Source organism: Sceloporus undulatus, chromosome 5 (assembly GCF_019175285.1).
Source record: "Sceloporus undulatus isolate JIND9_A2432 ecotype Alabama chromosome 5, SceUnd_v1.1, whole genome shotgun sequence".
NCBI classification, from domain to species: Eukaryota; Metazoa; Chordata; class Lepidosauria; order Squamata; family Phrynosomatidae; genus Sceloporus; species Sceloporus undulatus.
This window is the reverse complement of record NC_056526.1, coordinates 4,085,751-4,104,038: the sequence shown is the minus strand read 5'-3', so window position 1 is coordinate 4,104,038 and position 18,288 is coordinate 4,085,751. Positions and strand designations below refer to the sequence as shown.

General features: G+C 43.3%; 2 protein-coding genes across 2 annotated transcripts; both read right to left on the bottom strand.

The window, feature by feature from the left end:
* Positions 1 to 6,519: 6,519 nt before the first annotated feature.
* On the bottom strand, positions 6,520 to 7,830 carry LOC121930862 (interferon-induced protein with tetratricopeptide repeats 5-like). The gene has a single exon (XM_042467799.1). It carries the CDS (start codon positions 7,708 to 7,710, stop codon positions 6,520 to 6,522), a length of 1,191 nt encoding a protein of 396 aa, XP_042323733.1. The 5' UTR covers positions 7,711 to 7,830.
* A 4,029-nt stretch (positions 7,831 to 11,859) lies between these two features.
* LOC121930861 (interferon-induced protein with tetratricopeptide repeats 1-like) lies at positions 11,860 to 13,144 on the bottom strand. The gene has a single exon (XM_042467798.1). The coding sequence runs from the start codon at positions 13,108 to 13,110 to the stop codon at positions 11,860 to 11,862; it is 1,251 nt and encodes a 416-aa protein (XP_042323732.1). The 5' UTR covers positions 13,111 to 13,144.
* Positions 13,145 to 18,288: the final 5,144 nt, after the last annotated feature.

Here is an 18,288-nt window from a genome sequence, read left to right as displayed (position 1 = left end):
CCTGTTTAGAAAATATAAACAGTTTTAGGTGGGAGCCATTTTCAGTGTCTCATTCTTTGCAATGCTGGAAATTTGGGGACTGCAGGAAAGTGTCACTGGGAGGCAAAATTGTTACTGGGAGCAATGTCCTCATTTTGCCCCCACACCCACCCCATAGCTACACTCTTCTTTAGGAGCCAAAGGATCTCTTTGCAGATACTACTAAAAAGACAAATGTGCAAATGAAGCCTGAACTCTCTGTGGAAGCCGAGAGGACTAACTGAGTCTCTGGTTTATCACACTGGGGCTAATTTCAGCATTAAAGAGAGAATAAAGTGCATATAAAGCACCCCGCAGATAAAGCGAAAATGGTGAGTAATTGCAGGAAAGATTATCAAACGCAATTGTGCAAATAAAGGGATATCAGAAGTGCATTGTCACTGGAATCCCGAAAGTAAAAAGATGCATGTTAATGCTTCTTTGTGACCACTTTAATGGCAGGTTTTGTGTGACGTAGTGTGGAATTGTTTTGCGTAATTAAGCAATTTTCCAGGCTATTCACTGGATAAACTCCCAATCTCCTTCATGTGATAAACTTCTCTGTCATACTTTGGGCATATCATGAAAAAGTAGGACTCCCTAGAAAAGACAATAATGCTTAGAAAGGTAGACGGCAGCAGGAAAAGGGAAAGACTGTATTACAGATGGATAGACTTAATCTAGGAAGCCATGAGCCCTGAATCTGCAAGACCTGAGCTGGATAGTTCATGACGGTGTGACCTGGAAGTCCCTCATTCATGGGGTCACCATAATCATAGTCAACTTGATGGCAGTTAACAATAACAACAATAAAGTGTTGTATACTAAGCTGTGTTTTTTAACATTTCTTCAAGTGCTGCAACATCTCCTCTTGTGAGGGAAAAGAAGCCTTCCCTTCAGGGTGACCAGATGTCCTCCTTTTCCAGGACATGACTTGCATTTCAGCCTTCTGGGGATTTGGGGGGCTGTAGTTGGCCTTTGCTACCAGGCAAATGGGTTTAGGAATTCTTGTTAGCATCCTGGCTAAATGTTAACAACTGTCTAGAGGTATGGAAGAGTTAACTCTCCCATTAATGACTGCTTGCATTCCCTTTACACTTTGAAGCTGGAGAAAGAAAGGAAGCCTGAGAACAGACTTTGGGAGTGAATTTTTCTCTGTTGAAAACTGGGTGGTTATTCAGACAGATGTTTTTGTTAGACCGACTATGAAAATAATAAGCGGTGTCTTATTCAAAGAGCTAGGACCTGTACCGAACAGACCTGATTCGTATTTGATTATTTGATTCATTTTTTATTAGGTGATACTATACCATACATTTTTGAAAACGTAGCTTGCTTTTCCTTTAAAGCATCAATTTTAAGGAGAAAATTCTGTAAAGATGACGAATAGCTTTCGGGATAAAACTGAGCCTATGAAAACTTTTGGACGATTTTAGCTTTGTGAACTAATGCAATGTATCTGTAATGTATCTGATCATTGTGTTTGTCTAGTCTGATTTGGGCCTATAAGAATAATGTCTTTGGATGATTTTAGCTTTGTGATGCAACATAGCATTTTCCTAATGTATTTGATTTTTGTGTTTTACTTGGTTTCTTTTTTTGTAATGGCTTATGCTACACAAATTTAAGTTTACTTACTTACTGTATGAATAATCTCACTCGCATATTCCAATTTTGTTATCCACACTATTTTTTTTAATATTTTTTAATTTTAACTTATGCGCTTGTTTGTGAGTCCAATTGCTTATATGTGTCAGCACTTGAATAAAGATGGGGTCGATGGTGTGGATGCATTTGAAGCACATGCAAGGCATGCAGAATTTTATCCTGGATCTATTCGCATCAATTATTCACACAACCAGCAAAAGGATCTTTAAAGAAAATTTGAAAAAATATCTCCCAGAATCAATAATCCCAGGGTTTGTAGGTTTTGAGGCAGCCAGCCAATTTACTCCATTCAGCCAGGACTAGATTGACAACTATTCCCCAGAGGACTTTTTTTCAGCCGCCCCAAAACTGTGGAATGACCTGCCAGAGGAGATTTGACAGCTGAATACACTTTCCAGATTCAAAACAGTATTAAAGACCAGTCTCTTCAGCAGATGATTTTTAAACTGTGAATTTTAAATGGGGATTGTTTTAATGTGTGTATGTCTTATGTGAAGTCAAAGGCTTTCATGGCTGGCATCCATAGTTTTTTGTGGGTTTTTTGGGCTATGTGACTATGTTCTAGAAGAGTTTATTTCTGACGTTTCGCCAGCATCTGTGGCAGGCATCATCTCTGATGGCAAAACGTTAGGAATAAACTCTTCTAGAACATGGCCACATAGCCTGAAAAACCCACACACAACTGTGTATATCTTGTCCAGAAATGCAAAGGGTACTTGTTGTAGCACCCTTGAGACTTACTGTGCAAAAGAAGGTGAAGTATATGCTTTTTGTAGACTTGAATCCAAAACACACTACAGAAATAATCCAGTTTGAGACTGCTTTAACTGCCCTGGCTCAGTGCTAGGGAATTCTGGGAACTGTATTGTGAGACATGGGCACATTACATACGTGCACAAAGTACGCGTGGAGAGCGTATTAGGATTATGTTATGTTCCAAATCCACGGGGCCGCCACTGAAAAGGCTGTCTGGGATATGGAGACATATTTGGAAGATATGTAGAAAATGGTGGCGCCCTATACACATGGGCGCCGCCATGACTACGTCACGACTGCGCCGCCTCCAAACGGGGCGGTGCGGAAGTGACGTAGTAGGGCTGCACGAGGGCACCTGGGGCGCCCTTTCTGCAGCCCCAGAAGGAGCTCCATTTTGGAGCTCCTTCCATGATTTGCGTCGCTGGCGCAGCCTCTACATGGCTGTGCCAGCGACGCAAATGAGAAAGGGGCCAAGCGGCCCCTTTCTCCGCGTCCTCGCCACCGTCGGGTGTTCTTGGGGCATGAAGCCCCAAGGATACCCCTTTCCAGGCTGTGGGGAAGTGGCCTTTTGCCGCTTCCCCGCGGCCTGGAAAGTGGCGGATCGGGGCCTCAGAGGCTGCCGCTGTGCCAGATGAGGCCCTGATCCAGCGAGGAAAGGGCCAGTTACAGGCCGCCCCAAACAGGCGGTTTGTAACGTTCCATTTAGCCTTCTCTGTCAAAGACCTCTGGTGCTACAATAAACTACAATTCCCAGGATTCCCTAGCACTGAGGCAGGGCATTTAAAGCAGTCTTAAACTGGATTATTTGGACCCTGGTCCTATGCAAACTTATCCTATAGCTTCTTTTGCATAGATGGCCTCAAAGATGTGACAAGGGCTCATTTGAAAAGGGCTCTTGTCACACCTTTGAGACCAACCATGCAAAAGAAGTTGTAGCATAAGCTTTTGTGACTTGGAACGAAGCTGACAAAATCTATGAAAGCTTATGCTACAACTTCTTTTGCACAGCGAGTCTCAAGGATGCTACAACAAGATCCCTTTCCACACTGATACTTTGCATATTGGTGTTCCAGATGGCTATGTCTGTTTTTTTATCAGTACTGTTGTTTGTCAAGGTTTTTAAATTTTTGTAAAACAAGATGTTCGTTGAATTGTTTTTATTTATTAGTTAGCTGCTTTGGGTCCCATACCAGGAGAAAAGTGAGGTTATAAATGAAGTAAATAGAATCATAGGCCCATTCCGGACGGGCATATAGTACGCACAGAGTGCGTGCTAGGGTTAGAAAGGGGCGTCACTTCCTGATGCCCCTAACCCTAGCACACGCTCCACGCGCACAAAATGGTGGCGCCCTATACAGACGGGGGCGCCATTTTGATGTAGCGGACACTTAGTGTCTGCACATAGCGTCACGAAAATGATGTGGCGAGTGCGCTATTGGTGCCTCGTTGCGTCATTTCTGCAGCACAAGAAGAAGCGCCATTTTGGAGCTTCTTTTTAGCTGCACCGGGAAGCCTCGCGGTTTGGCCGCTGGGGCTTCTCGGTGCAGCTAATGACGGCGCAGGCAGAGCGCCGCTTTTCGGCGCTCTGTAACGCGCCAGAGTTGGAAGAGACCACAAGGGCCATCCAGTCCAACCCTCCTTCTGCCATGCAGGAATCGTTTTAATGGTTGTGGTGGGGAGAACACATGCTGACATTCTAGATCCAGGATTCTGCCAAGATATAATAATAATAAATAATAATAATCATAAAATTTTTATTTGTATACTGCTTTTCCTTCTGATCAAAGCGGTTCACAGTACCATGCAGTGCAATACAAAGCAGTACAATAATCAAACAATACAATATAACATCAATTACATCAACAATATTACACAGTTCAATAAAAGTCTCATATCAAATAGGAATCTATTTAAAAGCAATCGGTTGAGGTTAGATATCTGGTACTTAATTAGGGTATTCTATCCCTAAAAAGAATCAGAGGGGTATGCTATTTGAAAAAGATGTGTTTTCAAAGCTTTCTTGAAGGCTTCCAGGGTGAAACACAGCCGGACCTTTTCAGGGAGAGCATTCCAATCAGCTGGAGCTGTCGCCGTGTAGTTTTACCCTGGGGTATTCAAGAACATATGTCCCAGATGTTCTGAGGGTGCGGGGGGATTATGTAGGGAGAGGCGCTCCCTTAAGTAACTCGGGCCCAAGCCATGTAGGGCTTTAAAGGTAACGAACAGCACTTTGTATTGCACCCGGAAGCTAATAGGCAGCCAGTGGAGAGATTTTAATAGCGGTGTTATATGGTCTGATCTTCAGGTGCCCGTGACCAATCTGGCTGCGGCGTTCTGGACTAACTGAAGCTAGACAGTAGACTTGGCAGGACATTTCTAGGTGAATGCTCAGTTTGCCTTCTGGTGTTAAGTGTACCATCCATTGCACCTTTCTGCAGGCAGACTGGGACTCGAAGAAGCTGAAGATCCTGGGAAGGATCTGATCCACCTCTCCGAAGGCAACTGGGAATGTGGTCAGCATGCCACAATACAGAGCAGGATAGAAATATTATAAAAAATTAATTAATAAAACATTATAAAATTCTTGTCAGTGTGTAATTTCTGGAAGAGCAGCTTCAGCTTCCGGCATGTGGTTAGTGGCACATGCAAGAATAACCCAGCTTTACACCTGTGTACAATCAGCCCTTCATAGCCAGGGATTCAAGCCTCCTTGCCTTTGAAATATTTTAAACTCTGTAACTTCCAAAAAGCAATTTTGCCATTTTATATAAAGGACACAATTTTAGTAATCTGTTGTATTTAATGGGCTTTGAGTATCCACGGATTTTGGTATCCATGGGAGGGCCTGCAACCAAACCCCAGCAGATACCAAGGGCTCCCGTTATAAGTCAATATGGAAGCTGATACTTCCTTTCTCCCTCCACACCAACCAAAGCTCACCTGGATTTACCATGGAGTTGCTGCAGTCTCCCCTCCACAGCCATTCTGTACTTGCTGAGAATAGTGGAGGATTGGAGAAGCGTCTGGTAATGTCTGTGTAATCAGACGCAAAAGGATTACATCTTCTCTGGAGAACCTCAGTGGAGGGTGTAATCATTTTGTGTCTGGCTGCAAGGACACAGCCAGATGCTATCTCCTATCTACTGCTCTGACCAGACATGGAAGAGCTGTGGTAGAAACTCTATGCAGTGCGCCCTCATCTTATGCGTGAGATCTGTTCCGGACCTTCTCATGTAAGGCAAATTCCACGTGAGGTGCATCTCTGTGGTATGCAGCACGCACCAAGGGCATGCACACCATTCAACATTAGGGCTTGCCGTACATGTGATCTCAAGTCCACGTACGGCGCAGACGTGCTGTAATAGGTATGGGCTTTGGTGAATAGCCAGCTGTACCTTAGTCCTATCTGTGAATTATTACACTATGCTGAATCATACAGGATCATACAGGGTTGTGGTTCTTGTCTCCAAAAAAATTCACTCTTAAAAGAGAAGGAGCAAGAGAATCGTGAACTTTTATTTGCCGGAACTTCACTAAAAATGGGACTTTTTGATGCAAATTCTCCAACACATTGAATAAAAGCATGGGGCCTATTGACACAACACAATCATAGGGCTCTTATTCCATTTTAACTGTTGTGGTTTTATCCTGTGCTGTCCTGGAACCTCCAATTTAGGGACAGGGCATTTTGAATTCTTAGCTAGAGTGTTCCTCTAGTGCAATGGTTTCCTTAATTTGGTTCTCCAGCTATTCTGGACTTCACTTCCCAGAAGCCCTTGCCAGCCTGGTCAACAGTCAGGAATTCTGGGAGCTGAAGTGAAAAACATCTGGAAACCAAAGTTTGGAAATCACTGCTCTAGTGCCTCAACAAACTACAAACCTAGGGATTCCATAGGGCAGTAAAAGTGAAATAATAGTGCTATAATTGCACAGTGTGAATGGGCTCATGGAGTTCAACAGGGATGAAGAGATCTCCAAGGAATGTCCCCTAACCAAATAAGTTCCCCTCCAACTATGATTTTTCCCTTTACTTTTTCTTCTGTAATTCCAGACTCCAGAAATCTCATTTGTACTCCTTCAACTCCAAACTCGGTGGTTATGCCACCATGGACAACTTTGGTGTGTATCTGGACCTTGATACCCCGTGGTTTGAAATAAGCTGTAGATGGTGTCAACGCAATCCAGTTCTGAGTCTTCCTGGAATATCTTCATGAGGTCCATCAGACGCCTTTCCAGCTGGTCCCTCTCCGTGAAGTGGCCGCCTGAGATTTTGACGCCTGTCTTGTACATCTCCAGGGCCTGGTGCTTCAGTCCTTTCTTCTGGAGGAGGAAGTCTCCCCAGTGGAGATAGATGGCCTGCTTGCATCGCATGCTAACATTTGGCAACTCTTGCATCAGGTGCAGATAAACGGCTTCTTCGTGATCTGGGCCTCTTTCTCCATAGATTTTAGCCAGCTCCAACCTGGGGTCTATAAAGAGAGAGCCCATTTCCACAGCCAGTAGGAAACAGTTGGTTGCAGACTCCAGTGCTATTGCTCTGTCATCTGGGGAGGCTCCCTCCATCTGCAATTTGTAGCATAAGCCAAGGTCATAGTACAGGAGACGATAGCTGGAGTCGAGCCTGATGGCCATTTTCAGAGCGGAAATGGCTGGGGTCAGCTGTCGTGGCTGCACACACACGCACAAATGGGCAACCTTTCTCAGGATGTCTGGGCTACGACTGTTGTGGACCACCTCCTCCAGGAGACCCTTGACTCTCTCCTTGTCTTGATGCAGAAGCAGACTGGCCAGGTACATTTTTAATTCCCAGTTTTGAGGTTGCACAGAGACCAGCTCTTCCAGCAACTCCTTGGACTTGTCCCACCTGCAAACAATTCCAGCTCGTTCCCAGGAAGCATAAAAAGCAGTGGCTAGACCTGCTTTGAATTCTTGGTTGGTTGGGAGTTCTCTTAGGGCCTTCTGGAAGCAAGCGATGGCTTCTTCTCCATTCTGGAATCCTGAAGCCAAGAAGGACCAGCCTTTCTGAGCCAGGATTTCAGGGGTCATAATGGAGTATGGATGAGGACTCCCCAGGGACTGGCAGATTCCACGAATTTTATGGAGATACTTCTCCACCTTGGAGTAATTGGCCAAGTGGTAATAAATCCAGGCGTAGTTTCCATAAATCACCAGGACTTGACACTGGTCTTTTATGATGACTGCTGCTTCTTGCAGACTTCTGAGAGCCTCAGTGTAGTGTTTTTGCAGATGGTAGAGAAAGGCCTTCATGGCCCTATAAGTGCCATGATTATGGTAAGGTGTATGTTCCACCAGGTGAGTCAAATGTTTCAGGAGAAATTCCACATCTACAGGGTCTTCAAAGGCAAAGTTCCAGGTGAAATGGCACTGCAGGGTCAAGAGGTTCTTAAGTAATGCCCCTGTGCTGCAAAGGAAAGAAACACAGAGAAGAAATAATATGATGCATAACATGGTGATCCCTCCACATTCGCTGGGGTTAGGGGTGAATATGGAAAAACCACAAATAAAAAAAAAACCTATTCTTTTTACATGAGAGACCACCTCTCTAGGAATCTTCAGGTCCTCCAGTACATCTCTATGGTCAAAATCTGCCAGATCAAAATTATGCTGGAGAACCTACAAATGCCTAGAGAAGTATTTTCTCTAGGAACTTCTAGATTCTCCAGAACAACTCTATGGTCAACATCTTGTAAAGTTGTGCTGGAGGACCTAGAGATTCCAAGAGAGAACATATCAAATCTGCCCAGAAACAAAAATCAAAGCCGCAAATGTGGAGGGTCAAGTGTACCTTCGCAAAGACTTCTAATATGTCACAAGACCAGAGTGAGTTTTCACATGCCTTGCAACATTTCCCAGATGAAAACTAGGACAGGTGTGGCCAAGCAACAGGAGAGCATGGCCAAAATGGCAGAGTTATTAATAAGGAAAAACAGATAAGATAGAACAGGCTACAGCAGTTTACTTTTGCCTGAGCTGACTGGAAAGGACAGTCCTCTCCTTTCCTTCCCAGCCTGCTGAGTTAACTGTGCTACTTTTGTGCTTTGAACCTAGAGTGCATCTACACTATAGAAATAAAGCAGTTGGACAACACTTTTAACTGTCATGGGTCCATCCTACAGAGGCACCAGCACCCTTTAGCAGAGCAGGCTGAAGACCTCGTAAAACCTCAGCGTAGCTCAGGTGTTGCAAAGCTGTGAAATCTAAGGATTTCACATATTTCTACAGTGCAGATGCACCATCAGTTTGCAGGAACTGAAATAAACTGAAAACTAAGGGGGGAAATGGGAGGAAGGAAAGGGAGCTGGGACAACATGGCAAATAGATTGATTCCATGAAAGGTTCCACAGCTTTGCAAGACCTGAGCTAGGTGGTGAACAACATGGTCCAGCCTATAGTTACACCTGTTGTTCCATGCCATGGATTCTTGCCATTTGCACTTTAAGGAGAGGCACTCAGATTTCTCTTCCAGAGAGCTCTAGTACCTTACAAAACTATAAAACCCAGCATTCCATAAAATGCAGTCATAGGAGTGGAATTATAGTGCTATGCATAGTGAGAAAGGGTAACTTCATTGTCACTCAACACCTACAACAGAGTAGGGCCTACCGTTTGAACTACACCAAGGTTGGAATGATGCAGCTCTCTAGATGGCATTAACTGCAACACCCAACATTCCTTTACTTTGTCTGTTTTGGCGAGAGCTACTGGGAGTTCCAGTTCACAAACTACATGTAATTCCTCTGCCTTTTACTAATCCCCCACACCCTGTAATGAAAAAACTGCTTAATTATTGTAGTTACAAAAGTGTGACATTCTCCTTCGTGAAACGATAACTGTGCTACTTTACTTTTGCCTTATTAGCAGTAAATTAAAAATTTCTAACTAGTTTCTCCTTGTTTCAGAATCGTATATATTTATATGTGTGTGTCTGTGCCTTCAAGTCACCGGTTGCCTTATCATAGGGTTTTCTTAGGCACAGAGTCCTCAGAGGTGGTTTTTTTCAGTTCTTTCCTCTGAAATAAAGCCTCCAACACCTGGTATTCATTGGTGAACTTCCATCCAAGTACTAACCAGGGCTGACTCTGCTTAGCTTCCATGATCAGATGAGATCTGGTGTCTTTAAGTTATTTAGGCTGTATGCTTGTATATGCATCCTTGTGTACCTTCAAATCACCTGTTGACTTACAGTGACTCCTTAAATTTTATAACGTTTTCTTAGGCAAAGAATACTCTTCCAACTCCGTTTCTATGATTGTAACTGAGGTATACCTGTATATGCATTTTCAAGACAGTGCTCTCACCCTGAGATTCTTTCCTATCACCATGATGCCATGAGATCCGATAACATATCCTTGGCCCCCTTCCCCACTCAAGGACAAACTATTGGCTCAACGCATCCCAGTTTTCTCCCTGGGTTTGAGGCACAGCAATCCATTTCAGCCTCCCCACCTCAATCCCTTCTCCTCACTTTTGCATCCTTGGGGCTTTGCTCCAGGGAAATTCTCTGCAAAACGGCTCTCAGATCTCCTGAGCATCAGAACTCTCCGAGAAATGGAACTGTCCCAGCCAAAAAGGTTGGCAGGGGAAGTGCTGAACATATATACTCAACTACCTGAACATACCTATTTAACCACCTGCAAAAGGTTGGTGCTTCTGAAACCCCCTTGTCAGGATGATCTTCTTGCTTTCTACAGGGATTTGGCCCAAAGGGAGGTGGAACTCTGTCAGATTAGTGGCTGAGCTTCATCCCTGTCTTGCACAGGTGCAGATGGTCAGGAGGCAAGTGGAAGTTCCTTCCAATTAGCCCTTAGAAGGGACCACTGAGTATAGAAAATTGAATAGGATGTGGGACAAGAAGAAATTTCATTTATTCTCCAAACACTATATAAGAATATCAATGAAATACAGTAAAAGCAAAAATAGGCAACTGTTTCAGATAATTAAAGCCATATAAAAAGAAAAGGAAAAACGGCAAAAGGAAACAGTAGAATTAAAGAAGGGGATCGGCTTCTATGCCTTTCACAGTCATGAAAAATAGGAATTTCCAGACAGAGTGTTATGGTGGTTTGAGTGTTACGCTAGGACTCCAGGGCTGCATCTGCACTACAGAAATAATACCGTTTGACAATGCTTTAATTGCCATGGTTCAGTGCTATGGAATCCTGGGATTCGTAGTTTCGTGAGATATCGCAGAGCGCTCTGGTGCTATGACAAATGACAAATCCCAGGATTCCATACGATGGAGCCATGGCAGTTAAAGCAGTGTGGACATGCATTAATTCTGCAGTGTAGATGCAACTACAGTTGATGGCTGCATGGTGCCCCATCTTGTTTGACCCTAAGGAGGACACTGAGAGCCAAACATCTCTGTTTTTATAATGTCACCTATTGGGTGAAGATGAACCAGATTGCCTTCCTCTGTATTTCCGGAACCTGATAGACCCCAAAATTCCACTTCCTGTTCATGCAACAAGATAAGGTTGACTTGTAAAAGACAAAGTAAAGTACACTTACACAGGGAACTTATTGGTAAAAATGTAATGATGTTTTATTTTATTGGCAATAAAAAAAAAGGCTAGAGATAGAGAAGTAATAGCTATGAGTGCTGGGTACAGGGTACTGTGTTCTAATTTAGTGTATTTTGCATTTTCTCGCCCTCCAAAAAGTTAATTCATCCCAAAGCTCAGAAGGAAATCCCACAAAATGGCTGGAGTTTACAAAAGTCAGAAGTGACCGTAGAAGTTGATGGGTGGAATCCAGGAGGAGGTTTTTCTACACACGTTCCATGGAAATACCAGGGAATGGCAGAGAAGGTACCAGGTTTTTTCCATTTGGAGAACATAAAGAGTAATTTCACTTATAGGGTGCATTTATGCTGCAGAAATAATGTAGTTGGACATCTCTTTAAGCGCCTTAGCTCCATCCTATGGAATTCTTGGATTTGTAGTTTTATAAGGTCTTTAGCCTTCTCTGCAAAGGAGCGCTGGTGCCTCGCAAAACTACAAACCCCAAGACTCTGTTGGATGGAGCCACGACAGTTAAAATAGTGTCAGATTGCCTTACGTCTATCAGTGATTCCCAAACTCTGGCCTCCCAGGTGTTTTTGACTTTGTCTCCCAGTGTCCCAGACCACTGACCAAGATGGCTGAGGCTGAAGTCCAAAATATCTGGAGGACGAGATTTTGGGAATCACTTGTGTAGGTGCACCCATAAAATGGCTTCCCTCATGCAAAACTCCTTGGTTAACTGGATCCAAGAGTTCTTCATCTGTTCGAAGATCTCCAGAGTTTTCCTCCCAAGACACAGGTTCTTAAACTAGTAATGTTAATTCCCAATGCTGCCAACAGCTGTTCCTTTAGTAATGTCTAGACTCTAGAAACTCCAATGACAGGATTATCTCTAAGGCCTATAGCTAAACCACCAGAGATCTTCCCCCTGAACCCTTTGGTTCCAACATCTTTGAAGGAAGGTGTGGAGAGCATCGAAGTGAGCCACATCAAAGTCATCTAGAAAAATGCTGGCCAGATTTATCAGCCGGTCATTCAGCTCCTTGAAACGGCTGCCAGAGATTTGGAGGCCTGCCATGTACTGCTGCTGTGCCTCGTGCTTCAACCCTTTCTTGCGGAGGAGGAAATCCCCCCATTGGAGATAGAAGGTTTGCTGGCATCGCTTGGTAAAATGGGGCACCTGGTCCAGCAGGTTTAGATAAACCTCTTCCTCAAATGAGGGCGATTCTGCTCCATAGAGTTTAGCCAGCTCTAACTTGGGATCTATAAAAAGAGGGTCTAGTTCTATAGCCTGTTGGAAATTCGTTATAGCAGATGACAGTGCTTCTGTTCTCTCTTCTGGGATTGGAGCCGTCTCCATCTGGTGCTTGTAGAGGAGGCCAAGGTCATAGTGAAGCATAGGATAGGTGGGATCCTGAGCTAAGGCTTGCCTCAAAATGGAAATGGCAGTGGATGGCAAGGATTGCTGCCAACACAAGTGGGCAGCCATTCTCAGGACTTCAGGGTTGAGACTATGCTCCACCACATTATCCAAGAGATACTTGACTCTCGTGTTATCTTTGTGCAGAAGCATACTGGCTAAATACACTTTGACCTCATAGTTGTGAGGGTCCAGAGGAAGCATCATTTCCAGCCATGCCTTCGCCACTCTCTCGTCCTGAGCATTTTGAGAGCTAGTCCAGCAGGCAAAAGCAGACACGGCCAGACCTGCCTGGTATTCCAGACAGAAGGCATTCTTTCTTAGAGCCCGGAGGAAGCAATTCTTAGCCTCCCTTCCATTTCGGAAGCCCCCAACCAGGAGAGACCACCCTTTCTGGGCTTCAACTTCTGGGATGTCCACTGTGTACAGATAAGGACTGAGCAGAGAGAGGCAGAATTTGTTTATCTGTTCAAGGCAGAACTTTACCATGCTATAATTGGTCAAGTGATAGTAAATCCAGGCATAGTTCCCATAAGCCACAAGGAACTGGTGGTAGAAGTTGGTTGGATGGTCGGTCCTGATGATGTCCTCTGCTTCTTTGATAGTTCTCAGAGCCTCAGCGTAGCGTTTTTGCTGGTCGTAGAGGAAGGCTCTCATGGCCATGTAGACGCCACGATTGTTGTATTGCGTGTGTTTCTCCCAGAGAGTCAGATACTTCAGCATGAGATCCACATCCACATGTTCTTCAAACGCAAAGCTCCAGGTGAAATGGCACTCCAGGGACTGAAGCGCCTCCAACAATATCGACGGGTTGCTAAGGGAGGAAACACAGAAAAAGAATGGTGAATGGCAGCGTCAGGGGAGACATTTATGAAGACCACTAAAAGCTTGCCAAAATGTAACACATTTTGTTAAACTCCATACAATTAATAGTGCTCTTCCGCAAAATTGTTGGTGACAGTGTGCAAAGAAGCAATGATGACTAAACTGATGTTTTTGTATTTTGGCTATATCATGAGAAGAAAGGACTCACTAGAAAAGATTATTATGCTTCATACAGTTGAGGACAATAGGAAAAGAGGAAGTCTCCATTCCAGATGGATAGACTCCAGATGGATAAAGACCTACAGAGAAGATGCTGGACATATATGTGCAATCCCCTGCAGAATCCTAATGCTTGTTGCAACCTCCATAGCCAACAAAGCCATAATCATGAGAAGCTATGGCCATGAATCTGCAAGAGCTGAGCAGGGCAACTGAGGACAAGGTATCTTGGAGGTCTCTCATTCATAGGGTCACTATGGGTCAAAGTTGATTTGAAGACAGTTACCATTCTAATAGCAGAAAACATCATAGAATTGGAACAACTACTAAGGAAGGTCAAAGAAGAAAGTACAAAGGCAGGCTTACTACTGAACATAAAGAAAACACAAATAATGACCACAGAGGAGCTACATAAATTTAACCTAGACAATGAGGAAATCGAAATAGTAAAAGAGTTCCTGTACCTTGGATCAAACATTGATCAGAACAGAAACTGCAGTCAAGAAATCAGAAGACTATGAATGGGGAGGGCATCCATGAAGGAACTAGGCAAGAGCCTAAGGAGCAGAGATATACAAATAAGCACTGAAGTTAGAATCGTACAAACCACTGTATTCTTCATCACCATGTACGCATGTGAGACTTGGACAGTGAAGAAAGCTAATATGAAGACAATAAATTCAACTGAGATGTGGTGCTGGGGAAGAGTGCTGAGGATGCACCATGGATGGCCAAAAAGACAAATAAATGGGCCCTAGAACAGATTGAACCTGAACTCTCCTTGGAAGCCAAGATGACCAAGTTGAGACATAATTTGGCCATATCATAAGAGGGTATGACTCACTAGAAAAGACAATAATGATAGGAAAGGTAGAGGTCAGACACAAGTGAGGAAGGCCACACGCTAGATGGAGAGACCCAACCAGAGAGGTCATGAACATGAATTTACAGGACAAGAGCAAAGCAGTGGAGGACAGGTGATCTCGGAGATGTCTCATCCACAGGGTTGCCATGATCCAGGGTCAACACAAGGACAGCTAACAACAACCAAGTAAAATGGTATCCTTTACATAAAATGGCAAAATCAAGCTTTGCTTTTTGGATTTTTAACAAATATCTTTTGAAGCCGAGGATGGTTGAATCTGTGGATGCAGAATCTGTGGATATTTTATACCAGTTCCTGCATGCAAGCCCCATTGAACTCTATGGGTTTACTTCTCACAATATGTGCAGTCAATGGGCCCTTGTTGGTTTAAGTATTTTATGCCCTGCTTTTCCAGTGGTCATAGACTCACCTTCTTAGACAGGTGTTTTTGTGTTTCTTCAAGTTGTTTCCAACTTATGGCAACCCTGAGACAAATCTCTCACTGGGTTTTCTGGGGCTGAAAGTATGTGACTCACCCAAAATCACCCAGAAGGCCTCCATGGCTGAGCAGGGAATCAAACTCTGGTCTCCAAATTCATAGTCCAACACTCAAACCATGATGGCCCTTAGAGGTAAATCCTATTAGACATGAATTTTCTGAAGATGCCAGCCACAGATGCAGACAAAACATCAGAAATAATTTCTTCCAGAGCATGGTGACATAGCCCGAAAAACTCACAAAAAAACTGAACATGAAGGGGTCTTCTTCTTGCATTGACCTCATTAGGATTGCACTTACTGAGAAGTAATTCCCATTGAGTTTGATGGCACCTCTTCCCATGGAAGCACCTTTTTGCAGCTGCTTACAAACTGATTGCAGCTGTTTTTCTTTTTTCTTTCGCACTTTCAAATAGAATAGCCAAGATTCATTTAATCTATTTAATCCACAGACATCAAGTGTGCAAAGCTCAGTGTGCAGTCTCCATCTGCAACACAACAAACGTGCTTCCCTTTCCATTGGACTCACCTTTGAGCCCATCTGCCAATGCATGCATTTTAGGCCTTATTTTCCCAGCCCACCCAAAATCTTGTCTCCCCTCCTCACTCAGGACAAACAAGTGGCTGATGCATCCCTCTCTTTCTTGAGTTCTATGGGATGCAAAGACATAGAGTTCAAGCCCCAGTACATCTTACTTTTCCATCCTTGGGTTTCCTGATAAATTCTCTGCAAGTGGCCCCTCTCACACTACACAACTACAGCCCTATGATTCCGCTTTTAACTTCCACAGCAACATCCTTTGGGGTTCTGGGATTTGTAGTTTGAGAAAACACCAGAGCTTTCTGGCTTTCTAAATGCCCCTCCCTGAACTGCAAATCCCAGGATTCCTTAGGATGTGGTCCTGGCAGTTAAAGTAGAATCAACGTGTTATAACTGTGCAGAGCAACATATCCTTCAAACTACAGGCAAAAGAGATTCCACCTCAACATTAGGAAGAACCTTCTGACCATAAGAGATGTTTGACAGTGAAATATTCTGCCTTGGAGGGTGATAGACTGCCAAAATAAAGCTGCTTCGGGTCATTTTGGAGGTATGCTGTTTAAATTATGTAGGCATCCTAAGAGTCCAGAAGCTGTGCCAAAGCTGCGCTCCAATGCTTAGGACTGGATCGTGGCATTGGCGCAGCTTCCGGACTCTTAGGATGCATGCAACATTTAAACAGACTACCTCCAAAGTGACCCGAAGCAGCTTTATTTTGGCCTGTCTGTATGGGGCCAGAGTCTCCTTCTTTGGAGATTTTGGAGGAGTCAGGATGGTCTGAGTTCTTGCATGGCAGAATTGGATTTTTTATATATATATATTCTTTATTAATTTGAAAAGCAAAAATAATACATTCATAATCTATCTAATTCATAGTATTCCGTAGTTACATCATACAATCTAATTTTCAACCAAAGTATAAAGTTCTTTTTTCTTTCCCCTTAAATTCCCATATTATTGATAGTTACTATTGTTTACACATGGATATCTAACATTATATATATATATATATTCATTCTTAAATGGTAACATCTCTTTGGAGTTTATCACACAGGACAAATCCCATGCAGAAACTAAAAACAACCCTCATTTCAGACGATGTTTGGGGTTAACTCGAATAGAAACTGGAGAAAAACGCATTTGCAGGATCTTTTTCAGATGCCGTTTGCACAAAAGAGAAATAATGCAGAAATAACCCGAACGCAAAGTCATCAAAATCAGTTCCTTTTTACTTTTGCTAAATTCCAAAAGTACGAAGGCGCTTTCTGTTCGAATTATTTTCGCCTTATTCTCTTTCACACCGACACACCTGACAAACAGCACCCAGATTTTAAAATCCCGTTTCTGCACAGGGTTTTACCAGTTCACTCTGTGTGTGATAAACTCCTTTGTTGATTTACCCTTCGCTCAGCTTTGTTCCTCTTTGGCCTAAATATTTCATATTTACACCTGTCTTTTCATGATCTATAGCAGTGTTTTCTTTATATCCCAAACCCTATTCAGATATTTTACCATGGGATTCCATTCCTTTTCTGATTCTTTTGTTGATTTTTGTATTAATCCAAACTGTTAATTTGTCCATCACTTTTAGTTCCATTACCTTCTGTAACCATTTTTCCATGGTAGGTATTTTCTCTAATTTCCAGTTTTTTGCCAACTTGAACCTGTCGGCAGTTACTAGATGTAGGACCATTCTCCAATTTTTTTTCTCTGTTTCTCAACCCAAAAAGGAAGTCATATTTAATAAATATGATTCTGGGACACAGAAGTAGCTTATCCCCAACTCTAGGGTTCTAACTATTCAGATTTGTCAGCAAATAGTCCTGTTTAATTCTCTCATGTCCCAGTTTTTCAGCATGCTTCAATTACTGTAAACTAAGTTCACTGTGCAAAAGCATTTTGTATTCAACTCAGCAGAGAGGGGAGAGGACAGTTAAGGGCAGACTTGTGCCCTTCCCAATAGGAGCAAGCAAAAGCAAACTGCTGTATTATCCCCTGTTGTTGTTGTTGTTGTTGTTTTCAAGTCATTTCCAACTTATGGCAACCCTAAGGCAAACCTATCATGGGATTTTCTTGGCAAATTTATTCAGAGGGGGTTTGCCATTGCCATCCTCTGAGGCTGAGAGAGTGTGACTTCTTGCCCAAGGTCACCCAGTGCGTTTCATACCTTGTGTGTTTTTCCTCATTAATAATATTTGTCATCTTGACTACACTCTGGGACATATATGTTCCAGTTTTCACCTGTGAAATGCTGGAGGGTATGCAGTTAAAGTAGTATGATTCCACTTTAATGACCATGACTCTATCCTAGCCAGTCTTGGGATTCATAGTTTGAGGAGACATTAAAGCTCTCTGGGTGAGAATTCAAAATGCCCCTCCCAGCACTGCAAATCCCAGGATTCTAGCATAGTAGCTTCTGCCAGGCTGGTTAAAGTGGAATCACGATGCTATAATTGCACGGTGTGAAAGGGCCCCAAAAGTCTCAGCGAGGAATTGAGACTGACCCCAGATGTAAAGCCATGAGGATCTCCAGAGTAAATGCTGGACATATATGTGCAACCTCTTGCAGAAGCCAAATGCTTGTTGCAACCTTCGTAGCCAACATGACCCCTGTTTTAAACACTCTCATATTGAAGAAAGGTTGAAATCTATCACATATATGGCTTTAAGTCTTGCACCTGCTTTGCCCAGCTGCTGATGACCAGGAAAGAATTGGAAGTTCATTCCAAGAAGGCATTAGAAGGGACCAGTGAAGGACTTGTGCTGTGAATGGTGGGTGGCGGTTGAAGCAATGTACTATAGTGGTTAGAGCAGTGATTCCCAAACTCTGGCCTTCCAGGGGTTTCGGATTTCAGCTCCCAGACTATTGGTGAAAATGGCTGTGGCTTCTGGGAGCTGAAGTATCTGGAGGACCAGAGTTTGGGAATCACTGGGTATTGATGGGATTTTCAGT